The 23,106-nt window shown below is 39.5% G+C and overlaps 3 protein-coding genes across 3 annotated transcripts; all 3 read right to left on the bottom strand.

The window, feature by feature from the left end:
- Positions 1 to 2,382: 2,382 nt before the first annotated feature.
- fam8a1a (family with sequence similarity 8 member A1a) lies at positions 2,383 to 5,406 on the bottom strand. The gene is made up of 5 exons (XM_026299839.2): positions 4,703 to 5,406; positions 4,376 to 4,496; positions 4,043 to 4,166; positions 3,051 to 3,190; positions 2,383 to 2,710 (listed from the first exon to the last, which is right to left on the bottom strand). The coding sequence occupies exons 1-5, from the start codon at positions 5,118 to 5,120 to the stop codon at positions 2,566 to 2,568; spliced, it is 948 nt and encodes a 315-aa protein (XP_026155624.1). The 5' UTR covers positions 5,121 to 5,406; the 3' UTR covers positions 2,383 to 2,565.
- Positions 5,407 to 17,090: 11,684 nt separating this feature from the next.
- Positions 17,091 to 18,452, bottom strand: fabp4a (fatty acid binding protein 4a). Its single transcript, XM_026300913.1, has 4 exons — positions 18,292 to 18,452; positions 17,962 to 18,137; positions 17,778 to 17,879; positions 17,091 to 17,351 (listed from the first exon to the last, which is right to left on the bottom strand). The coding sequence occupies exons 1-4, from the start codon at positions 18,362 to 18,364 to the stop codon at positions 17,298 to 17,300; spliced, it is 405 nt and encodes a 134-aa protein (XP_026156698.1). The 5' UTR covers positions 18,365 to 18,452; the 3' UTR covers positions 17,091 to 17,297.
- A 927-nt stretch (positions 18,453 to 19,379) lies between these two features.
- On the bottom strand, positions 19,380 to 21,702 carry mrpl53 (mitochondrial ribosomal protein L53). The gene is made up of 3 exons (XM_026300495.1): positions 21,592 to 21,702; positions 20,437 to 20,549; positions 19,380 to 19,594 (listed from the first exon to the last, which is right to left on the bottom strand). Exons 1-3 carry the CDS (start codon positions 21,684 to 21,686, stop codon positions 19,479 to 19,481), a joined length of 324 nt encoding a protein of 107 aa, XP_026156280.1. The 5' UTR covers positions 21,687 to 21,702; the 3' UTR covers positions 19,380 to 19,478.
- Positions 21,703 to 23,106: the final 1,404 nt, after the last annotated feature.

The following is a 23,106-nucleotide window of genomic DNA, read 5'->3' as shown; positions in this document are numbered from 1 at the left end:
TAATGTTACCTAAATAAACTGTCTCTAGATAATATAACCTGCTTCACATGGGAGGTAGCCTTAATTACCTTTTTTGTATTATTTTTTTCCATTAATTAAAGACAAAGTTATCAATGTTTTTGTGAAAGGTGCCTGGACATGTTTCGTAGTTCTTGACATCTGGCCTCTTATGACTCACTAATGGGTGGTCCCAGGCCCTGTGATCTGGATTACTGCGTACTATAACAAACAGAACCTAAAGGTACACTGTGTAAAATGTGAAAGATCTACTGTAGCAGCATCTAGTGGCAAGACTGTAGAATGCAACCTTCCACCAAGTATTACAAATTGAGGTATTTGCACTTTACCTGAGTATATTGTATCTGGTGATTGACCAAGCACCATAATCAACAGCCCTGTGTGACTTACAATTAATAACCCAGACTATATTCACTCTAATGAAGCATCATCAACAAGCTGCAGCCCCTTTCTCCAACTAACACACTACCTTGTGTGATGTGTAGGCTAATGATCTAATAATAATATCTCACAGACTGAGGTCCCTCTGAGGCTGAAGATGTGGGCAACCCAAATGTCACAGAGGAAAGTAAATGTTTTTTGAGGATTAAAAGAAAAATCTGTCAGTGATGTGTGTACCCAGATGCCATTAGTTGCCCAGGGTTCATGTTTGAGATCTACGTGACAGGACAATAAAAAACGGGAGCTGTGAAGTGACAAACAGGTGCAAGAACAAGAAGGCAGGCACAGCAAGCAATACACTGTAGTTTTCAGGTCAGCTATGTCTTCTGTTACAATACAGGTGTGTTCATTATGAGGACAAACTCTGCTGTTTACGATTTCATAAATAATATACTCAAAAACATCTTTGAACAAAAATTTACATGCAGCAACTACAATCCATTTCCATTTTGTGTATCTGAGTACAGTACATAAATCTGTGTTGCCTAATGCTGCCCTCATGTGGCAACAAGCTCAATAGCAACTGTGGAAAACAAAATAAAGACCCATTTTTCACATCTGTATGAAAACTGCCTATTCTTACTGTAAAGAAAAGCAGTGATGTAATTTAGAGTATATTAGTCTAGATAAAGAACATTCATAGTTTGTTTGGCTTTCAGGTACACCCCTAATTCAGGTCAATAGCCAGCATTACCGATTAAATGACATCCTGATGGCACAGCATTACTTTAACATTTACCATGATTATTAACTATGTCTACAGTTACAGTGATATAATAGTTTTTAACAGGAAATCACTCAATACTTCAATTCGCCTTTATGGTGAAAGCCAAATATTGACATTAGGTGCCATGTCCCTGTTCTGCCCCGTACTAATCAAATTTTTCCTGTATTTTTATTCTATGGCAGCTACATCACCCACGTTCTGTGGCATGGGACAAAAAAAAAAATTATTTCTGAAACACTCCCATCCCGTTTGTTCAGTAATTATTGGACACTGTTTAATGGTTAAACTTAAAAGTTGAACGCTATCTCATCTGCTGCCTGTTGTCCTTTGTTCAATATTACACTCAAGCATTAAACACCTTCCACATTTCCTCTGTACACATCTGTGTACAATAAATCTTTTATGTAATATGCCACAGCTACTGCCTGAAGGGTAATCAGTGCCATTGTGTAAAAAGCATATCACCTATTTCTGTTTACATTTTAGAAAGATTTGCCAGTAAATGAGATATTATATGTAAAAAAAAGTGTAAAACTGTGACAAAGTCAATTCTAAGCAGGACTACCAATTCAAAATGACAGTATCCATTGAAAAAAAAAAAAAAAAAAAAATCATTCACAATCTTTAATACCACAAGAGTATTGAATATGCCTGGACAGAAAACTGACGAGAGCGGAGGCCTTTGGTGATGAATTTCAAACAAACAATGCTTCTTTATACACAATTTCGTGTGTGTATATTCAGGGACAAAAGTTATTCTTACATTTCACCATGGCAGGCGATTATCAAAACAATACTTCATCAAAATATCCAAAGGTACAAAGAACAGTTACTGTACAAATAAGCCAGCTGTTTATCTTTAGTCTGAGTGCATTAGAATAATCACTATGTTACACAAAAATATTAGCAAAACAACCAAACTGTTGTGGGTGTATATACCGTGTTGTAAATTATTCTGTTGGGTTTATTTGTACAGCCACTAGGGGCGGCCGATGTTTTCATACCTTATGTTAAGAAACTTTAAGCTTCACAAAAATAAACAAACATTAACCGAAAACAAGTCTCACCCTTTGGAGCTAAGCACACACTGCAATCATCAAAAATCACCATAATTTTGCCAAAGCTTATTTGTTGTTTCCGAGGTAGAAAATAAACACCTGAAGATGCAAAACTTTTTTTTTTTTTTTAATTCAACGTACCAGGCTAAACCTGCATGCTTCTCCTTTTTTATATCAAAGTGCAATTCACTTCTAAGTTTGAGCCACGGTAGAAACGGGCCAATGCATTGCTCCTATTATCCGGATACTGAGCACACATGGGCCTGCCACACCTTAGCATCAACCCTGTCTGTATACGAGAGTCTGCTGCTGGAGGAGAGACTATCTGCCACCTCGCTGCCGGACAACAATGGTTCCCGCCACAACGTCATACACAGTCCGGTTGTGCTGAAAGAACAGGAGAGTGATGAAGACAGGAAAGAGGAAGGCAATCGAGAAATTCTTATTCAACGCCCGCACCGTGGAGCTGTGAAGGTAAAGACAAAGGAGACAAGACAAAACAAGATCATGAAAAGAAAAGTTCCACACAGACGCTTCTACATCACCACTGCTGATTATGTGGATCAGGTTTGCTCAGTCAATCAGAAGCTGTAAGGGCAGGGGTGGTTGGAAAACAAGCAGGGCAGTGGCCTTCAAGGACCCCTGCTCCACCTGTACCTGAAACTACTCAGGACCCAGGTTTGTGTTTTGGATACCAATTCACTTGTTTTAAGGGAGAATCTAGATCATATAAGATATTTCACAATGTTATCACATAAAGTGCATTCAATCTAAACAACTTGTTTATAGAATATGTGAGCACTCACGCAGAGAGGGAAACATTAGATGCTGGGACCACAAGGACTTGGTTGGGTCGGACCAGAGTGGTTGTGTCACACGTCACCACCCGCAGACCAAGCAGGAATTTCCCTGGTGTGGCCCCACCAGTGCCCCAGATACAGATTATCTGATTGGACAAAAAAAGACAAAAGTCAAAGTCAGAAAACTGCAATTTCTTCTTTGCAAGACTGTGATTCCCTTTGGTAAAACCCAAGCTGACTCCTGGTCCTGCTGATTAATTATATTATGCAACAATTGCAGGCAGAAATGATTATTAATACCACACTCTCACCTGAAGCAGCATAAAAAAGGCAAGATAATAATTTTCAGGTGTATACAAAAAAGGTCAAAAGCATGGGAGGAAACATGCCAGATGGCAGCTGCCTGAGCAGAGGTGTCTGGAAGTCCCAGAGCTGGTTCACACCTGGGAAAACAAGCCACTAAGGCAGGAGCCCAACTATTGACGTGACTACATGACTTAATCTCAGGCAACTATGAACGCAACATTGCATCACTGTCCTCAGTGGGAAACAAGGTTCATACAACACCGTCTGGCTGCCTGACTCATTAAACAACACTATGTATAGTAGCAATGAGCAGCTCATATTAAAGGTAAATGATGAAATGGGGAATGTTAAATAATTCAGTGGAGAATTTTCCAAATAATAAATTGTCTCCTAAGAGTATATCTGATTTGAGAGTTTCTGTTCTGCTGGGAATATCCTAAGAAGCTAAGAAGACACTGGCTTTAAATACTAACACCTGAAATCAGCGTTAAAGAGCTTCTATAGCAACACATTTTTCAGCTGTCACATTAACTACACACAGACTTTAACCAATGTTACTAAATGCATATACTTAATATCTATCAAAAACTGTGACATACAATTTCAGCCAGCTGATCATACACGTTAATGTCCTAAACATATGATTAATGAGTAGACATCATGGCATCAATGAAGCGTGAAAGGTGGCCCACCTCGTAAACACACACCAGCACCCTGTAGACCAGAGCTACAACCATCATCTTCTGCAGGTCCTCCATGGACGTGTTCTCATCGATCTCCTCCACAATGAAATGTGTAATGAACTTGGCAATATCCCTTTAAAGAGCAGAGATAGCACGCCTGTGTGAGGATGGATGTGGGGAATAGTGACACAACTTTGCATTAAAGCAACTGATGCAAATTCTCCCATGATGCAAATTCTTGCATAACTGAGCCACAGCTTTGGATTCTTCCTCCACTCTATGTTCTTCATTTGTTTATAGCTTCAGCCCTGTTTCAGTGAACTGTTTCACAGCTTTACTCACTTCATTCCACTCAAATGCATGATCCACAGCACGACGGTGGCCTTCACACAAAACAGGATAAAGAAGTCCACTGTCTCTGCTAGGAGCCTCTGAAGAAGAGAGGGGATGGTGTACTCTCGTCCTGTGAAGCAAATGGGGGGGAAAGTGTGTTGGGCATTCCCCAAATAACTCACTTTGAATCACTACTGTAAGTGAGATCCAGAAATACCTCTAAGCATATAATCTTGGTTTCCCCAAAGGCCACAAACTTAAGCCCCTCTTCCATAGCTTATCTGGCCCACACGTCCCTGCAGGCCGAAAACAGGCCACAGTCACACTGAGCATTACCTGCCTGGGCTGGGTTCCCATTCTGCTGCGGGGCTGGCCGGACATCAGCAGCTGAGGTCGAGGTCGGGGTCGCGGTTGAGTTGTGCTCGGTGTGGGCACCACCCGGATGAGAGGAGGCTGCGGGGAAATGAAACGGGTAGCTGTGCCAGGTTCGTGCGTCAAAAACCTGCTCTCCACCGCCGGAGGTCGAGGCAGGTGCGCCCGGTGTCTGAGCGCTTGTCCCCGGGGCAGGAAAGCTGCACTGAGGAGGAAAGGGGAAAGCTGACAGGGCCACCCAGCTCTGCCAGTTGGCACTGCCCCAGTAATAGCGCCACATCCACTGCTGCAGCTTTGCGCAGTATTCCGTTGTTGCAGTCGTACGGGGCTGCTTTGCGTCAGTTTCATTGCGCTCACGGAGGCTGTCACCTGTCACAAACATATCCGAGCCACTTCACAGGTTCATACAGTTAATCAGGAAACTCTTTCGGTCCTTCTTCACACGAACTGTTCCTCACTGCGCTCCGGTCATTAGCTCCCCGCTGCTTAAACACTGAGGCTGCAGCGACGCGTTTGTAAACACGGGGATCTCGGGACGATTCATCTTGTTTTCCAGATAAGTGTCATTGTGTAAGAGCTCAACAATTCAAATGTCACAATTATTAATCATATAGAAGTGCGCTGCCTCTTTAGTCTGCATTTATTATATGAGAAAACACCACCACCATGTTGTTGAAATAGCTAACATCAACCCCCCTGTCTGTCATTAATGGTATGAACCATTTAAAGGAGCAGCCTGTGTATTTTCCTAATGATTCAGCTGCTGTAACAAAAATAGCTGTTGCACCAGGATTGAAAGAAGTACTGACGTCCTTTACTTAAGTAATAATAGACTCCTTATGAACTCAGAGTAATAATACAGGATATAAGTTAAAGGCTGCATTTAAAATTTACTTAAGTAAAAGTACAAAAGTATTTGGCACCAAATATACTTGAAGTGCCAAAAGTAAAATAGCAACTCTCACATTGATGTATTATATATTATTGGCTCACATTTTTTGGTGTGTTATTGTGTTTAACTTTTTTCACGTTAATGTTACAGCTAGTAAAGGTGGAGCTAATGTTAACTAACAGATATGCTTACAATTTGAAATAATTTACAAATAATCATTTCATTTCATTTAATAATTTGCTGGGTAAATTGTGATTTTCCTGCCGAAGGTCAATACAGTTTTGTGATTATACTCTATTTAGCTTTGTATACCCAGAAATAAGTAGTAACTACACTATGAAATGAATGTAGTGGGAAATACTGCAATATTTTCCTGACTTACTGTGAAGTCAAATTACGAAGTAACATTAGCAAAAAATGAAAATTGTAAAGTACAGATACCTCATGGTGCTCATTATCATGAGTGTTGTATTTGCTTACTATCTATCAAGCTGAAGGGAATTCACAATGAGCAGCTTATAAGTACAAATACACTAACCTTCCCATGTGACTTGGTTAGGTTGATCTCCTTTTTCAAGTGGGAGATTTTTATTTGTTGCCTAATATTTCTATGACATATGTGTGGTAATGTAAATGTAGAGTTCTGCAGGATAAAGGTTTGTCCGTTCTCCTGGGTCACACCAAAATGACACAAAATTTTAGTTGGACCACAAGAGAGCAGCAAAGGCCTGTTGTACATAAACAAATAGAAATACTATACGTATATAACAGTAGTAGTTTATTGGGTGCACCTAGCTAAATTTCATGCAGCCTAATACAACAGTCCTGCTCTAAATCCTTCCTTCATGATAATGTTGAGTTTCTGTTTAAACTGTTTTTCATTCAGCAGCACTACAAACTGCAATCTCCAACATGATCACTGAATCAGCACCTCAGTTTCAACCACCATACATGATCACTTTCAGGAAGGACTGTTGCATTAGAGTTCATTAGTCATTAGTTGGTCTATCTACTAAAGTGTCTAGTGAGTGTGTATTTGTTACTGTATTATACAAATGTGAGTGTGAGTATTTGTCTGTGTGTCAGCCGTGTGATAGACTGGCTATCTGTAAAGGGTGCACCCCGCCTCTCACCCAGTGTCAGCTGGGGTTGGCTCCAGCACCCACTGTGACCTAGAATTGGACTAAGCAACATAGAGAATTGATGGATGGATTAAATTCTACATTTACTCAGTATGAGCTCAATACACAGATGATATACATTTCCAGTGGTGTGAGGTGTGAATTTCAGTCTGCAGTAATGTTTAGGAATCCCACTGACAATCATTAGTGTGCCACAGAGGCCACTGGGGTCAAAAATCCACAAACTCTTGTTTTGTGTCTCCCCCCTTTCTCTCATTTTACTCCCCCTTCTATCTGATTAAAGGGGTGAGCATGAGTTGTATTTGCTGACTGGGCTGGCCCAGCTCTGTGGGTTATGTGTTAGGCCTGCCAGCTCTAAATGACAGCGCCTTGCTCACTGAATGGAACCAGTGAGGCGGATGCCAATCCGACCCCAGTGAGTGTTATCTCTGTGGACAGAGGCAATACGATGAGTGTGTCCAAAAATAATCGGGCTCAAATAAAAGCTGTGTCCGGCAAACACCGACCACCCCCCCTTAGAAACCCTATGTGGATTACTGCAGTGAGAGTGTCTGAGTTTCAGTGTGCATGATGGAAGAGGGGAGTTTGGGTGGGCTGGGTCAGTACTGGTGGCAGGTGGGCAATGTCTTAGCTTGAAGGTGAAAGCCATTGAGTACATCCAGTCAAGCAACAAAGCACAGTTTTGAAATATGGCCCATATTTTTATTCTGTGAAATTCATTACTTTACCTCCATTAAATGCATAATAAAAGAAAAATAACTTTTATACTCAGGTTTACTGCAATTGCTAAATTCACTCCATTAATTCTGATAGAGGTTGTTACTTTGTAGAATATTATATCAAGATGATAATATATAAGGGCCTCATAAAATATGATAGACTTACATATAAGTGTTAACATGAGTGATAGATGAACATAACCTATACTGGCTAAGATTTTAAATATACATCAATCTCTTGTGTATGAGGGTGAATATTTAAAGTTTAATGTTTGTTCTTTTTCCATTTGTGTTTTAACATTCCTAAAGGTTTTCAGGATGTAGTAAAATACAGAACAATATTGACAAAATAGAAAATTAAAGCAGTTTTAGGGAGATATTATAAGCCAAATCAGCCTATGATGAGGGTATCTTGAACAAACATGGAGCATACGTCCACATCAACATAACTTACATGCAGTATGTACCTTATGGACTGAGATCGTAACTATACTAGCTTTCCTTTTTTGAGTGAACTAGCACAGTGAACACCAGACAGATATTTTGTAATATAGTGTGAGCCAAGTGTGTAGAAATGCCTTGTTTTGAAAACTGAGCAAAAAAATGTCTTTGTCCTAATAGGACATTTTTGTGTTTGATTTATAGCTCAGAGAAGCACATGGGCCACTAAAGTGCACATTCGTTTGGCACAAGCCAGTAGTCACACCGGATGCCTTCTCATTTTTTTAAAATTTGTCTGCAGCAGCTTCATGATGGGATATTTGCATGATTCATTTTTCCTCAAAGTCAGAACAACTTTAATTTCTACCCCTGGCTACAAGCTAACTGGTTTACTGATGTTTGCACAAACATGGCTCCTTCGTTTACTTCACAGACAAGACAGAAGGGTGCAAGATATGTTCACTGACCTGAAAGGTAGACAGGTCATAGCGTTCCTGTGAATAACGTTGCTGTGTCTATCTATACAGGATGTGTGCTATGCTCCTAGACATACACTTAGGGAACAAGGTCACCAAATAACCTTTATTGCTGAACTTATGAACTCAATTTAATGTCTGTTCAAAGCCTGTTTTTCAAAGATCCAGTCCTTACACTTCTTTGTGTAAAACAGTGCTTTGTTAAGAGTTGCATTTGCTGGCCTTTCCCTCCCGCTATGTTCTTCTCATAAGAACAAAGGAAGAGGATATGAATTTGACTACACTGTAGGAGTCTAATGAAGTACATTTTTTTCTGTTAAAGAAATGGTTAGATTACAGTTAAAATCATTTTTCTTTCTTGCTGGGAACTAGAGAGAAGGTCTAATCCAATCCATGTTCAAGTCTGTATGTTTAAATGTGGCTGTGTGTGTGCCAAAATCTGCATATTAGCACCTCAGATAAACTCACTAATTAACATGAAGTATTTAGTTTCCATCAGTGGAGTTTTGTAGGTACTGCAGATTATGTAGTCTAGCTGGTGCCACTGTCTTGAGTCTTTATGACAAGCTAAACTAACAGAAAGTTAAATTAGGTGTCATTTAACTCTTAGCAGGTTGCCTATCAGAACTATTTACAGTGATTTAGATGAGTGACTCCCACAGTCGTGGAATTCACAGTTTACTTAAAGTTTCCATAGATAGAAGCATATCACTGGTCTTAGCCAACAGCGATCTGGAAGTCTTTACAAAAAGCAATGACTCTTAGATTTTCTAATATATCACTGAGATAAGTTTGTCAGAAGGCCCAGTGGGAAATAATTCCACTCTTCTTCATGTGGGAACTCCAGATTTAGTTCTCTGCAGTTTTAGCTTCTATGCTCACCCAGTTTTCCTAATGGCAATCCAAGAAGGCAACTTGGACAAGCAAACACCGGTTTGTGCTCTTAGTGCACACAAAGGTGAACGCACAGTGATTCATCCCAGTCTGAATGTGTCTGAGGTCACAGGTTAGAGAAGGGAGCAAAGCATTCGTCAGAGAATGTGGAGAAAAGGGTCATCCACATCCTGTTTTGATACAGTGCAGAAAGGAGCTGTCATGTGATTCTGAATAATCACTGACTGTTTATGTCCGTCAGCAGGAGAGAAGAAGAGAGAGTCGCTGAGACTGTGACTCTGGCAAGGTAAGTTTCAAGTATGAAATATCAGCTAAACTCTTTAAATCTTGCAGCTATCAAAGAGTCTAACATGTACACAGTTTACATAGTCGTCCTTTTGATATGCTGCACTATGATTTGTGATTTTTAAATTATATCCTTCATCAAAATAGTAGTAATATATACAGCTTTAAGCAGTAGATGCATAACAAATGTGTCTGGAATATAGTACTAAGAGGAAAAAAAATACTTCACAAAAATCCCTTTGAGATTTTTTTTTGCTTTGTCTTAAATGTGTAACAGTGGGAACCAATTAAGTGAATTACGTCTCCTTCCCTGGAGCCCTGACAGGAACACCCAAGGGCAGAGTGAGACCACCACTGCTCTCCCACCGGCAACTTCTCCTCATCTTCCTCCTTCTTGTAACTTTATCCTTCACCTAATTATCTTTAGTTCCTGCATCTTTAACATCTGGGCACGTACTGTACGCACCTTCCTCCTGCTGTGAACGGTGGTGAGGAGGTGAGAGGTCTGTCATGTAACAGTAACAACCCTTCTCTTCCTTTAAAACCATGCTCCCTTCCTTTCCCCTCTTTTACCAATAGCACACTTCTCCTTTTTGCACCAGCCCACGCATTACTTTGTTTCTTAGTATTCATTCTCCCATTCGTCTTCATAATCCCACACCACCTGCCTATAAGGAATGCAGATAATTCACTTCATTCCTGAGTACTTACATATTAAGTTTAAAGCTGCTCTGATCTGCTCTATGGCTGCATTATGGGATATTTCTCTTATAGTGAAATGAAGCACAGAGAATTATCCCACCTTTTTCTAACTCATAGTTCATAGTTTTCCAAAATGTTTCAGTTTTGTTGTTTATCTCTAAAAGGCATTTTATAAAACTTTCTCACCCGCTTTGCAGTCCAACTGATGATGAATTCTTATGTCTAAAATCAGTGCAATAGTTTTCTCTGGAGATTTCAACATGTTTCACTGTGACCTCCACCATCACCCTGTCTTATCTCATCGCTGTCGTGTCAGGATCTTGACTTTTAGTCACATGCCTCACTCTCCCTTCTGCCCCCCCCCCCATCAAAAGCGCCTGACAAGACAAAGAGCTAACAAAAGACTTGACCCACAGAGGGTGCTTGTTTGTTTAACGTGCAGCTGTGCATTGTGGGGAAGGCAGCTGAGATCTTTCCCGGTGAGTTTCACATGGGCGTTGACTCAAATGGCTGTAAACCCATAGACCTCTGTTTTATGGTTATATGTTTTAGGTTTAATAAAGAAACACACTCCCGTCCTAGAAACAGCCTTGATCACTACACAGCCTTTATGGTTTGTTGATGTGCTCTTACAGTCTTAGTGTAAATTGACAAAACACTCATAGTACCATGACTATCCACTGCCACTATCACCTTGGCAATTGACGTTACAGTAAACCTATAAAAAAAAAACTTTGTATTGGTTTAATAAATCTCACCTGAAGGGCAGTTTGCTGTTTGGGTTTATGCTGCTGAAAGGCCTGTTTACAAGCTGCTTAAAGAAAGGTCAGCCTGTGACTAATGGCTTCCGTTTTCCTACCGCCTATCAGAGGCTGCGGTTATCTCTCCAGTGCATTGTGGGGAAGTGCCTGTTGCCTACAGCACGTCTCAAAGTGTCCATCAGGCCAACTTTCCTGATGGCCTATTGTTTATTTAAGAAATGTTTCCTAAACCAAGTCCAAACTGTCTGCACTCATTCTGATTGAATGTCACATAATTGACTTAATGTATATATAGTAGTATTGACGAACTTAGATAATTATAGCTCCTTTTGTGCAGGATATTCACAGGTTTTTTTTTCCCTTGCGGACAAAGAAAGTTAGCAATACCCTGAACCCTGAATAAATTCTCTCAAGAACCAAAACACACCCTTCAACAATGACTAAACCACCCATCTCTTCTCTATAGCTCTTAGTCCATTTCAGTGTTAGGTAGGGAAGGGGGGGGTCTCAGCCAATCCCAGCTGAGAGTATCTGGGATGAAAGTATCTGGAGAAAACTCACATACAATGGGGATACTCAATAAATATCCCTCTGTCTAACTGCTGCACCCATGACTAACATATTATTGGGAAATGTTGAAGGCACTGGCCAAACTGTAGTGTGTATGTGTTCAGTAGTAGAAAACTGATGTATACATAGATACAGAGTCTCTGACTTTGACAAACAAAAACTTCTTTTCTGCTGCTTTCTAGTGATTTAAAAAAAAAAAAGCCACCGTATTCAGACAAACAGCATAATTTGACCTTTAAAATATCAGCACCAGTTCAGCCGTACCACCTGCATTAGAAGGTCAGCGTGTCTGTGCGCATATTTTAGGCCTACAAACCAAAACATAATATTACCTCTCCGTGTGTTTTTTCCACTGAGATTCCATGATATCTCACTCTGTTTGCGATATCATGCTAGGTGCAACACACAGGTGGGTGTATTGTCTGGAGCGAGTGAGCGAATTGTAGAAAGTAGAGTCAGACTTCAGACTGTGATGTCTGCCGTCACCCTGGAGCTTCCCATCATACCTCTTCAATAGGTCTGTCCTTTACATAGCTTCATTTCACAGCTGAGTTGTACCAGTTAGGTAAACAATCATTCCAAGCATCATTTCAATGCACCAGCACATTTATTTCTTTAACCTTTTAGGGGGCTGAGTGTATCAAATGTACATGTCTTTTGGCTTCAGTTACTTGAAGTTAGATTTCCCTCACAGAAGTTCTGTTCACTCACTTCATGCTGTGGTCATAAAATAAACAGCTCTGCATGTTACGGAGTCACTGAGTTCTTCCCAGGACTGAGGACAATGAATGCATAGTGTGAGCAAACAGAGGCCCTTTACGATATGTTCTGGCTTAACGCGTACATACACATATATTCGCACATTGATTTCAAAGACACATTCTCTCGGTCTCCCTCTGCAGATTACAGGTCACATGTCCTGTCACACAGTAGTCACAGGAGGAGGAGTGGATAAGCCCTGATGAAAACTGTGGTGGACTCAGAGCAGGGAATCCCAGTCAGGCATTTCTTTTAGGAGATTTAAATTCGGCCACACAAACACAGATATATGGACAACAGAACCAGCAGGTAAACATGCATAAAAGCACCACATTTAGGTTGTAGCTCTCTAGGGAAAACCATTGTGTAGGATCTGGTTTGTATAGCCTCACTTTAAAGATTTCCACCATCCTTCCTCTGAGCTATATAGTACAAACACTGACAGGGGCCTCTAAGCTAAACTTTGATGAGGTCCTGGTGGGATGACTTGAAAAACACTGATTATTTGTGGTGTCATCAAAGGCTAAACTGTTTCCGCACATACAGCAGCACAAAAGCCTTCAGAAGTTACGTTTGGCTCTAAACCTCTGCTACATAATACATTGCTTATATGCTTATATAGTGAAAGCTCTAGTGTTAATAAAATTATAAATTTGTTTATTGAGGATATTATGAGTCTGTTTGTTGAAACTGCTGAGATGTACTAATTGTACTTATTTTAACAACTGCAATTTGTGGTGCTCTTAAAATGCTTTGATTATACCCTATAAATTGTAAAATGAGTGTATAGCAATAATGATTTCAATTTGATGTCAATTTGTGGTATACAAAGACATGTAAATTGCTATTAGTTTAAGCCAAAAGCCTGGATCTGCAAGCCTGGATCCAAAACACTGTCTCTTCCTGGAATCCCAGGCGTGAGTGTTTCAGGGCGAGAATAGAACAGCCTGCCTCTGTGTGACCAGACAGGACACAGCTTGCATAATATTCAGACACTTGCGGATGAAATCAGAGTTCACTCTTAAGTATAACTGGATTGCGACGTTCAGTGGAAAGAGAGCTTGTTGCATGGCAACCAGCCTCCCCGACGGTTCCATGGGGCCTCAACTGACATAGCTGTGCCCAGCTGTTTGGTTGCTTGGAGACTAATCTAGGGTCAGCATAGGTGTCACGGGTCCTGTGGAGAGAAACGAGGTAAAAGAGAAGTGTGTTCAGTGATTTTAGAAAATGTCAGGATATATACTTTTTACAACAATCCAGCTAGATTCCCACTGTCACCAACGTGTCTACTTCTGCTTCAAACACCACAGTCACACAACTGAACTTAAGCTGTCACATCGTACGAGAAAATCAGCTCTTACTTTTTAGAACAATTATTTATTTATATTTTATATGATCTTTGGTTAGCACACCCCAGCACACTTCGCAGATTTTTACATTTTACTGCTCCAGACACTGCATATCCTTCACACAGATCGCACATCCTACCCAGCAGTTTAACATCTGTGCATTAAACAATGAGGTTAATGACCACATTTAGCATCTGGCCAGGAAAGCAGTTCTTCCTCAACACATAGTAAATAACTAAATAAATAGAAAAATCATCTTGATTGACTTAGAAACTCTGTACTTTACATAAAAGTACCATAATCACAAACCATCTGCTCATACTTCAGAGTATCTTTAGCACTGTTTATCCACATTGACATGAAAGGTGTTTGTGTTTGAGTTTAAGTTAAGGACAGGCAGAGGAAGGGTGTCAGCCCTACATCTCAAGTGGAGCTTTCCAGATGTTATGCAAAGGATGTGAGTTCATTCTGCTAAAGTCCAAGACAATCTTTCTTAACACAAAGACAATGACAGTATCAGCTAGATACCTCTGTCCGTCAGGCCTGAGAACGCACACACGCACATACTCAAACATGCAAACAAACAACACGCAATAAGCAGTTTACATTATGTGAATTGTGAGTCACTTTTAGTGATATAGCATATATAGGCCTACCACTTTTTTTATATATATATCCTAGTGCATTTATGAGACATATCAAAACTGGAGGGCAACAACACTGAGCCACACAACTCCAGGTCACCCTGTGGTCCGTTTGGTTTTTTTACTGCCTGTTAAATCTCAGCAAGACTTTGACTATCTTCCTCTTTCCTGGACTGTTTCCTAATTTGCACTGTGAAACCCCTCTGGTGATGTAACATTTGCCTCCATCGACTGTAGGCAGCAGAGAAGGAGCAGGCCCTTTCCTCTGCAGTGGAGCCTTAAGGCTAGAACATATTTTTTCAGATGGTTAAAGGAAATCTCTGTGTAGATGACTGTACTGTTTTTAATTGCTGCACAGCTTTTACCCATTTATTGTATATATATACAGTGGTGTGAAAAAGTGTTGGCCCCCTTCCTGATTTCTTATTTTTTTGCATGTTTGTCACACTTTAATGTTTCAGATCTTCAAACAAATTTAAATATTAGTCAAAGATAACACAAGTAAACACATCATGCAGTTTTTAAATGAAGGTTTTTATTATTAAGGGAAAACAAAATCCAAAACTACATGGCCCTGTGTGAAAAAGTGTTTGCCCCCCCTGTTAAAACATAACTTAACTGTGGTTTATCACACCTGAGTTCAATTCCTCTAGCCACACCCAGGCCTGATTACTGCCACACCTGTTTGCAGTCAAGAAATCACTTAAATAGGATCTGCCTGACAAAGTGAAGGAATACTGTAAATATATATATCAAAGCTGCAACTCCTGGAAAAATACTAAAAGCTGTTACCAAGGGCTGCTCACAGAATGTGACTCATATTTTATTTAACTGTCTTGTGGTTTCCAAGTTACACTTTAGACAATCATCAAGTCAAAATGCCTGAGATAAAACAGGGAGGTAGAGATCTGCCTCATTCCCTGCAGTTATCCAAACAAAGCGACGGGGATGCCTGTGGATCACAAGCACTGCACCTGTAAGCCAATCCATAGCAGATGTGATCTTTTCTCTCTGGCTGTGAGAAAATAATTATGTATTTAGAATAAAAGACACGTATGGGAAGAGACAAAGCAGGTGCTCTTCAGATTAATGTGATCAAGATTTCTCTTTCTCTGCCAGGCCATATATATGCAGTAGCCTAGAAAACATGACCTGCAGAAACAGTGCTTAGGCTACAGTCAGAGGACGGTTTTGTGATCAATGAAGTAACAACAAAGCAAAATATATGGTTTACCATTTAAAATCAACAAGTAAACAGTAGTAACCATGTTTCTACAGGGATAGCAACAGGTACCCGGTGACGTTTTACAATACTTTCTCATTAAATGTTTCTCCAAATGTTTGACTGGTAGTGTATGTGTTGAGAGAAATGGGATCCCATTCTACTGGAAAGAAGTAATATTTACGCTGACATACATCTAATTTACATCTCCATACAAAATCTGATTGATGTAAGCTAGTGACAACAATGGCTTACAGTGTTTTAGCACAAATCTCATTTACTTTGTCCAATAAAGCAAAAAAGGCAATATCAGATCAATATTCATCCATCCATACATTATTTACCGTTTATCCTATCCAGCTGATACTGGGCAAAAGGTGGAGTACACCCTGGACAGATCACCAGTTCATTAAAGTTGGAGCAGTTTGTGCTACTGGGGCTCCCTGGTGTCTACTCTGATCCATCCTTGAATGAACAAAAATGCCAAGTTGCTTATTTTTTGTAATGAAAGCATAAGTTTTAAGTGTATAAAAGGAAGTCATACCTCCTTGACCTGTTTCAGATGAGTGCTGTGTGTTGTTTTATAAAGGGCCATGTATGTTACCCTGCTACTCCTGTTGTTTCTACTGCTGTAATTGGCTCCTTTATTGTAGAAGTAAATATTGAATTATTAAAAACAGCCAAAGATACAACTCTGACCTTTGCTAGCAGTCCACTGTGAAATTTTCATCCATTTGGCAACTCCCCAGATGTGAAAATGCTGTATGTCCTCAGCTGTGGTCAGTACTATTGTCTGAGCAGAAGGGAACAAGAGTGTTGGCCCATAATTCTACCTGTCTCAGCTGTTTTGGCCATTAAGTACAATCAGTGCTATCGTCTCCCTTTCCTGTCATGGGAAAGTGGCTGTTGCCTCTAGAACAATCCTCTTAAGATACAGAAACACACAAACACTTTGACCAGTGGCCAAAGGGTGGAGACGACCCATAATGCATCTAGTTTCTCCATGTATGTGCAGCTGCCAATACATGTGCAATGGGAAATGTTCAGCCTCCCAAAAAGGAAGAGGGGATACATTTCCTCACTGACCTCCCTGCACAATGATCAGTATTTCTAAAAAGAGTTCACATTCCACAAGGAGTGCCTGCCAACAAACATATATCATCAGGAGGGCTAAAAGTTCCTTGACCCTTTTTGCCTTTTACCTCTAAAAATAAGGAAGCATTAATGAAGCATGTAAGCCAAAGTATGTGGAAATTATTTCATGTGGAATAATGATACTAATATTGACCAAGCATGTCCTTAGGAATAAACCATTAAGGTCACAAAATAAGATGGACAGATTAGATATATGTTCCCATTGGAGCATATTTTTGTACTGCATTCCTCTGCATGCCCTAATGATTGGAATGCTTTCAAGAATGTCATAATTTACTTGAGATATTACACCACAGACAAGACTTACTAACGAATAACATTCAGTAAATCTGGAGACAACATCCTGTTAATTTTTTTTATTATTTTATTTATAAACCACCACAACAATTCCAAATGTGTAATGTTGGTGAACACAGGCACAGGAAATTAGATTTTGGCAGCACAGGGAAGATGAAAGAGCAGGACACACCATTACTTTGGTATTATGCTCATTGAACTGAGCCTGTCATCCAGCAATGTATCCAACAAGTGGGCTAGAAGAAACCACATCATGCCTCCTTTACATATGTCCTCACTGCAATCACATCTCCCATAATGCATTTCTGAAGAAAAAGAGAGAACAGGTGCAAGTTGAAGATCAAAAAAGGTGAAGTTGTACAAAAGAATCTTAAAGTGTAGACTAATTTCTAAAAACAGTTAGTGATATCCTTCATGGTTTTATGAAACAACTGCACTCTTCCTACTACATCCTAAGAGGATTCTTTTTTTAATACTGCTTAATTGTACTGTTTTTCCAATTCTATTAGAATTTCCTGTAGTACAATAACATGTAGATGAAGATGCAGGGTTGTTTTAGCCATTCCTAGTGGAATTTGCACACTTAAACTGTCAAATGTCATTTGCACTGACAATCTATTCATTAAAACCTTAAAAACAAATAGTAAAAATACAAGGATGTTATCGAATTACGATTTAAATTAGTTTGAAAACCGGTTTTATTTCCCAGAAAAAAAGATAAAACACCTTACCGCTATCAATTTCCCATCCGTGATCTCCCTCTCGATGCTCGTTTCTTTGCCATCCCAGCTCTGTTTCTGCACAAGTTTGCCGTTCTCCAGGGTCATCACGGTCTGCAGGGCACAGAGCAGAGACAACCCGTTAACACTCACACTCAGGCTGTGACTTCGTTTTCTGCACCTCAGACACACTAACCCTTGTCTTCCTGTCGTCGGCGGTCGTCTCGTCAAACGGCTCGTTGAGTTTGAACTTGATTTCAGTAGTTTTGAAGGTGCTCTGAGACTTCATGCATATAATCCCTTGCTCTTCTACGGTGACTACCAAATTGGGCTTGGTCCGGTTCCCCACCTGTCGGGTTGCAAACCCCACACCTGTGGAGCGGGAAGGAAGAAACATGAAAATGCATCAAATAATCAAATACAGAGCAACATCCCCAATATGAAAACTACAGGCTAATTTAAAAAATAGCACCAAGTTAATTTACAATTAGCAGCAGTAACAGGCTCAAAGCTCACGCTGTCCTACCAATTGCTTTCATGTAGTCGTCAAAGTTCTCGCTGGAAACCATCTTCCATGTTCCAACAAACTTCTCAACCATGTTTGCGGTTTGTGGTGTGACGCCCTCAGCTACAGACTGTGAACTAACCCTGGACTCAGCTGTTTTCCACTGTGGGAACAAGCTCAGAGCGTTTTTAAAGGGTGAGCTCGACTTTAGCGGCGCCAAAGGGGCCAATCACAGCTCGCCACGTCACGTGACAGAACTTCCCGCCTCTAACCCCTAATTGATTAATGATTCATTAAACAATAGCGCTGACCCAATTTGTTAGAAAGTGAGAAACCAATATTCTGAAATATAAAGAATAAACACTTTACGACAGCCTCACATCCAAATATGTTCTTATTAATGACCTATACATGATATATGCTGTAAATCAATATATGGTTTACTAGCAAAGCCTTTAGTTAAGATTTTTTCATTAGAAGATGGCCTTGATTTTATTTCCAGTTGTTATTGACCTTAGGACTGGTAAACATCAGAGTTTATCAGAAAAAAACTGATGGAAATGCATTTTCCTATGTAAAAAACATGAATTTACTTAAAAATGATAATGTAAGAGGATAAGTGATTAGGGGAAACAGGACAATGAGAGGGTGATTTGCGCTTTTTTTATTTTCAGTGGGACTGCATGTAAAACTGTGCCAAATTACATTTCAACCTGCTGTGCCAAAGGCTGGAGATTACATAATGTTCTCTGAAAATGGATTTTTAATATAAAAAAAAATTGTCACATTATGTGAGGACAGACCATGGCACTGGACTGTTCACAGCACAAGTAATTAAACCATTTCCGTTGATGTCTTAAATCAAGCAGCTGATTGCAATGACCTGAACTATTGCCCATTAACAAGGGCGTAGTACTGGTTTTTTTCTGTTTGACTCTATTAAATTTTATTTAATGTCAACTACAAAAAACATCTGTCTGATCTGATCCTTTAATGGTAAAGGACTTTGGAATTGGATATAAGAAGAAAAGGACTAGGCACCCAATATCATATCTGTCCAAATTACATCACATCACGATCAATACAAACTAGCTTCAGTGAAACAAAGGTCAATTTACGACAGAACATACACTTTTAATGAAATACTTTTATTATAAACACCCAACAATATACACAGATAAATACAGATATATTCAACAAGCAGATCATCACTTTTCTGCAGCTTTTCCTTGTGGATCCTTGTCTGTGCAGTGTGACTGAAATGCACTCAGCATCTCAGTGCTGGTCAACTTCGCTCCCTTCATCACCAGCCTGTCTCCATCTACTGTAGGGGAAAGAGACAATGACACAATGATATGACTCATGAAGCCACAATGGTTGATTTCTGTATAAGGAGTAGAAGAAGCAATGAGGTGAAAAGTTAACAGAGCAAACGTCAAGTAAGGTACAATGCTCTGCTGACCTATGGCAGACATTTTTGGTAAGCACTTGACTCATTGTGTGTGAGTGACACACATAATATGCAGTAATAACATCAGCATGAAGTTTCACTAGTCTGCATGTTTTAGTATGAACAAAGCTTAACTTTATGAAAATTAATAGACAAACAAGAGTAGACCTGGTACTAGTTTTACAATCCATCCTTCTTCATGCCACTTACACATCTGTATGCCACATCTGTTGCACTGTATCAAGTCCATGTACCTATGCATTCTGCACCTCAGCATAAGCATGTCTCCAAAAGGACATGTAGTCTTTTCTTGATATATTAAGACAGCTGGTTTTAATAAATATATCTGACAAAAGAATGATTTTCTTCTTCAGAAGATGTTTTTTTCCCCAGTGTAAAATGTCAAAATGTAACATCCTTGTATTTCCCAAATCTTACATTAATACCAAACTAATTATCTCATGGATAATTAGTAATCCTTGGACACATGGTTACTTTCCAGTGTACAAATGAATAGTGAAATTGACCTATAAAGAATGTAGACTAGATTACACAACTGAGCAAACATTGTGGGAATTTACATGTATCTCGAGTGGAATAAGAAAATAGCAGGAATCTAACCTACAAATACAAAAACCTATATAAAAGCACACTGCCCCACAGCTACTATACAGTTAAAAATCTTCTTCCGCTCAATGTGGTCAGATGATACTTACTAAATGTAACATCCACTACAGGCTCAGACTTGTCATGTTTCACCATGGTTATCACCTCACAGTTCATGTTGGTAGACCTGGCTTTCTCTGAGCCCACCTTGGCCAGAAACTCCCTGTGGGACAACAGTTGTTGATTTCAGATTAATAACAGTACAAATTGCAGAAACGAGTATGAACACTGTGCTAAACATAACATATACAATTTTTCACAACTACTAATATAATTTTAAATTAAAACTTGCTAAGAGATATACAAGACCAGATATAAAACCACATAAGGCTGAATTTTATATTAATCACAGTGGATGGTTTAGTGTAAACTTTCAGGTATGCCTAAATCTAAGCTAAGTCCAAATCATTATCACCACGACCCCTAAAGGAATGTTGTTTCACCTCACTATGAGATGCACTTGGTTAAAATTACAATAAAAGCTACTTGACTTTACGGGACTCAGTTGAATTTTAGACTTTCTGCAGGAAAACTCCTCTGAGGCAGGAGTTTGTGGTGTTTCAAGCTGAAATAATTAGTTGACTAATCAGATATTTGTACAAAACAAGACACTCAGCTCTGTGGACCCGTGATGGGTAATTTTGAAAACTTTTTAAGATTTCACAGATTAAATGATTCATCAGAAAATACGCCCCAGATTAACTGATAATGAAATTAATCATTTGCTGCAGCTGTCAAAGGTAATTTTTCAGTTTCCTCACCGTTAGTGTCAAAAATGCTATTTGTCTTTTTGGTATTTTCAAGCCAAAACATATAAACTAAATACGATGCAGCCATTCTCAGGTTGCAGCTTCTCAAACAGCTCTTTTATGTTAACATGTATAAGAGTGAGTGAATATTTTTGGAGCTGTAGATCAGAAAAACAACCAGACTTTCCCACACACTCATACACTGCAGCAGTAAAACTACAGGTGTGTTTAATAACAGCTTCCTATGAAACGTCCTCTCTGTTAATGTCGGTGTTTAGCTACAGTTGTGTTTTTTACTACAAGACCAGAAAAGTGCACTGAATAAACCAACAGCCTAATAAACTGAGCAGCTGCCGTGAGGAAACATCGTCTGACAGTCGCTCAATGACAAACCGACCAAACACGATATAAACACACGAGTCCGATAAAACAACACAACAATCACACGCTTCTTACCGTGTGGACCTGACGTTGGACTCAAAAGGACAAAACTGGACAGATATTTTCTTCACAGCCTTCAGCACCACAGCCGCTTTACGAGGAGCCGCCATGTTTTCTGCTGTGACCTTTCACCTCTGCACAGTGCGCTGTTCCTCACGCGGACCGCTAGAGGGCGCCAGAAGATAAATAACTCACCTGTGTACAGCAACAGTCTGGGAAATTTTTAATAAATAATGTAAAATAATGGCACTAACATGCATATTGAGATGATAAATAAACAGTGGATTTTATTTGAGCCACACAAGCGTGTTAAATTTACACATCTCTGATTTTAAAGATGATTTTAGTTAGTTATTTTAGTTCTAGTTCAGCTTCTCCTTCCACAATTTCATTAGTCTGTAGTTTATGTAGTCGGTTTATGAATATTACAATGTGCTTTCCTTATTTAAAAATTCCTTGAAAAAGTCTTTGACAAGGTTTGATTTGAATCTTGTATAGCCTCTGTGAGAGCTGGTGCATCCAGATTTGGGAAGCGAGGCATGAAATTTATTGGCTGTGATGCTGTAAACCTTATGTGTAAATAGACCACCTACATGAGGTCTAGAGGAGGTACTGAGAGCTGTTGTTTTGCTTGTTGAAATTCAGATTTTATTGTCGAGGTTTATGCAGGTGTCAGTGATGCAGGCCTACGGCCATATTCCTGCTAAATCCCGTAGTGCCAGGTTTCTGCGTGAGTAATAATTTAATAAGCTCTCAAGTAGTGAGACTAACAGGCTTCATATCTGTCACTTTTAAATGCAACACCCTTAGAGCTTCTCTATTTAAACAACAGATTTCCTTCACAATGACATGACAAAGCTCATTAAAGCAAACTGAGAGTGAAGCCGACTGTGGCACCATTGTGTAATCATGTGACAAACGCAACAGAATTACGTTAGGAGAGGACAAGTGGGGGTGTCCGTCAGGCACTAAGTCAATAAAGGAGGTGCTGCTCGCCAAATAGACAATCAAACAGACACATCTCATAATCAAATAGACAAGGAGGATTACAAATGGTCCCCAGCTACTGCTGCCTTCTGCACTCAGAGGATGAAAAAAGGTCAGATCCCTGTCAGGGTTTTAAAAACATGTCAAAAAATTGAAATATATGTAAATTCTGTCTCTAGTGCTGCAGTCAAATTTAATTATGTCATGCATTGCTTCTGTAAAATAAAACAAGGTTTTTTTTCAGAAAGGAAGCTTATCAGATTTGATTTTCAGAGTAAAGACTATAATCATATTATATGTATCTTAGCCAGTTTTCTCAGTAGTTTCCGTTCTGAATATTTTCCCAGTGAACTGATAATTCAGTTTTGAAAACATTTCATTAAATGTCTTGCTTTTAAAAACAAGTAAAAACACCACTAATCAGTCAATCTACAAGTTCTGTGTTAGCACTTATTTCATCTGTGTTTATTATAGCTGGATATTTATAGTCATCCTGTTTTCAGAGTGGGTGAAAAACCTTGTACAATTTATTCTAACTTCAAC

Source organism: Mastacembelus armatus, chromosome 11, assembly GCF_900324485.2.
Source record: "Mastacembelus armatus chromosome 11, fMasArm1.2, whole genome shotgun sequence".
NCBI classification, from domain to species: domain Eukaryota; kingdom Metazoa; phylum Chordata; class Actinopteri; order Synbranchiformes; family Mastacembelidae; genus Mastacembelus; species Mastacembelus armatus.
Note: the sequence above shows the minus strand (reverse complement) of the source record. Positions and strands in the feature narration are given on the sequence as shown.

Coding starts and splice junctions, on each gene's coding strand:
- fabp4a (XM_026300913.1), bottom strand. CDS start 18,364: ATGGTTGAGAAGTTTGTTGGAACATGGAAGATGGTTTCCAGCGAGAAC. Junction 18,138..18,291: donor CGACTACATGAAAGCAATTG/GTAGGACAGCGT, acceptor CCCGCTCCACAG/GTGTGGGGTTTGCAACCCGA. Junction 17,352..17,777: donor CGGATGGGAAATTGATAGCG/GTAAGGTGTTTT, acceptor CTTTTTCTTCAG/AAATGCATTATGGGAGATGT.
- mrpl53 (XM_026300495.1), bottom strand. CDS start 21,686: ATGGCGGCTCCTCGTAAAGCGGCTGTGGTGCTGAAGGCTGTGAAGAAA. Junction 20,550..21,591: donor TCCAACGTCAGGTCCACACG/GTAAGAAGCGTG, acceptor GTTGTCCCACAG/GGAGTTTCTGGCCAAGGTGG. Junction 19,595..20,436: donor TGTAGTGGATGTTACATTTA/GTAAGTATCATC, acceptor TTTCCCCTACAG/TAGATGGAGACAGGCTGGTG.
- fam8a1a (XM_026299839.2), bottom strand. CDS start 5,120: ATGTTTGTGACAGGTGACAGCCTCCGTGAGCGCAATGAAACTGACGCA. Junction 4,167..4,375: donor ATGCATTTGAGTGGAATGAA/GTGAGTAAAGCT, acceptor TGCTCTTTAAAG/GGATATTGCCAAGTTCATTA. Junction 3,191..4,042: donor TGCTGGTGTGTGTTTACGAG/GTGGGCCACCTT, acceptor TTGTCCAATCAG/ATAATCTGTATCTGGGGCAC.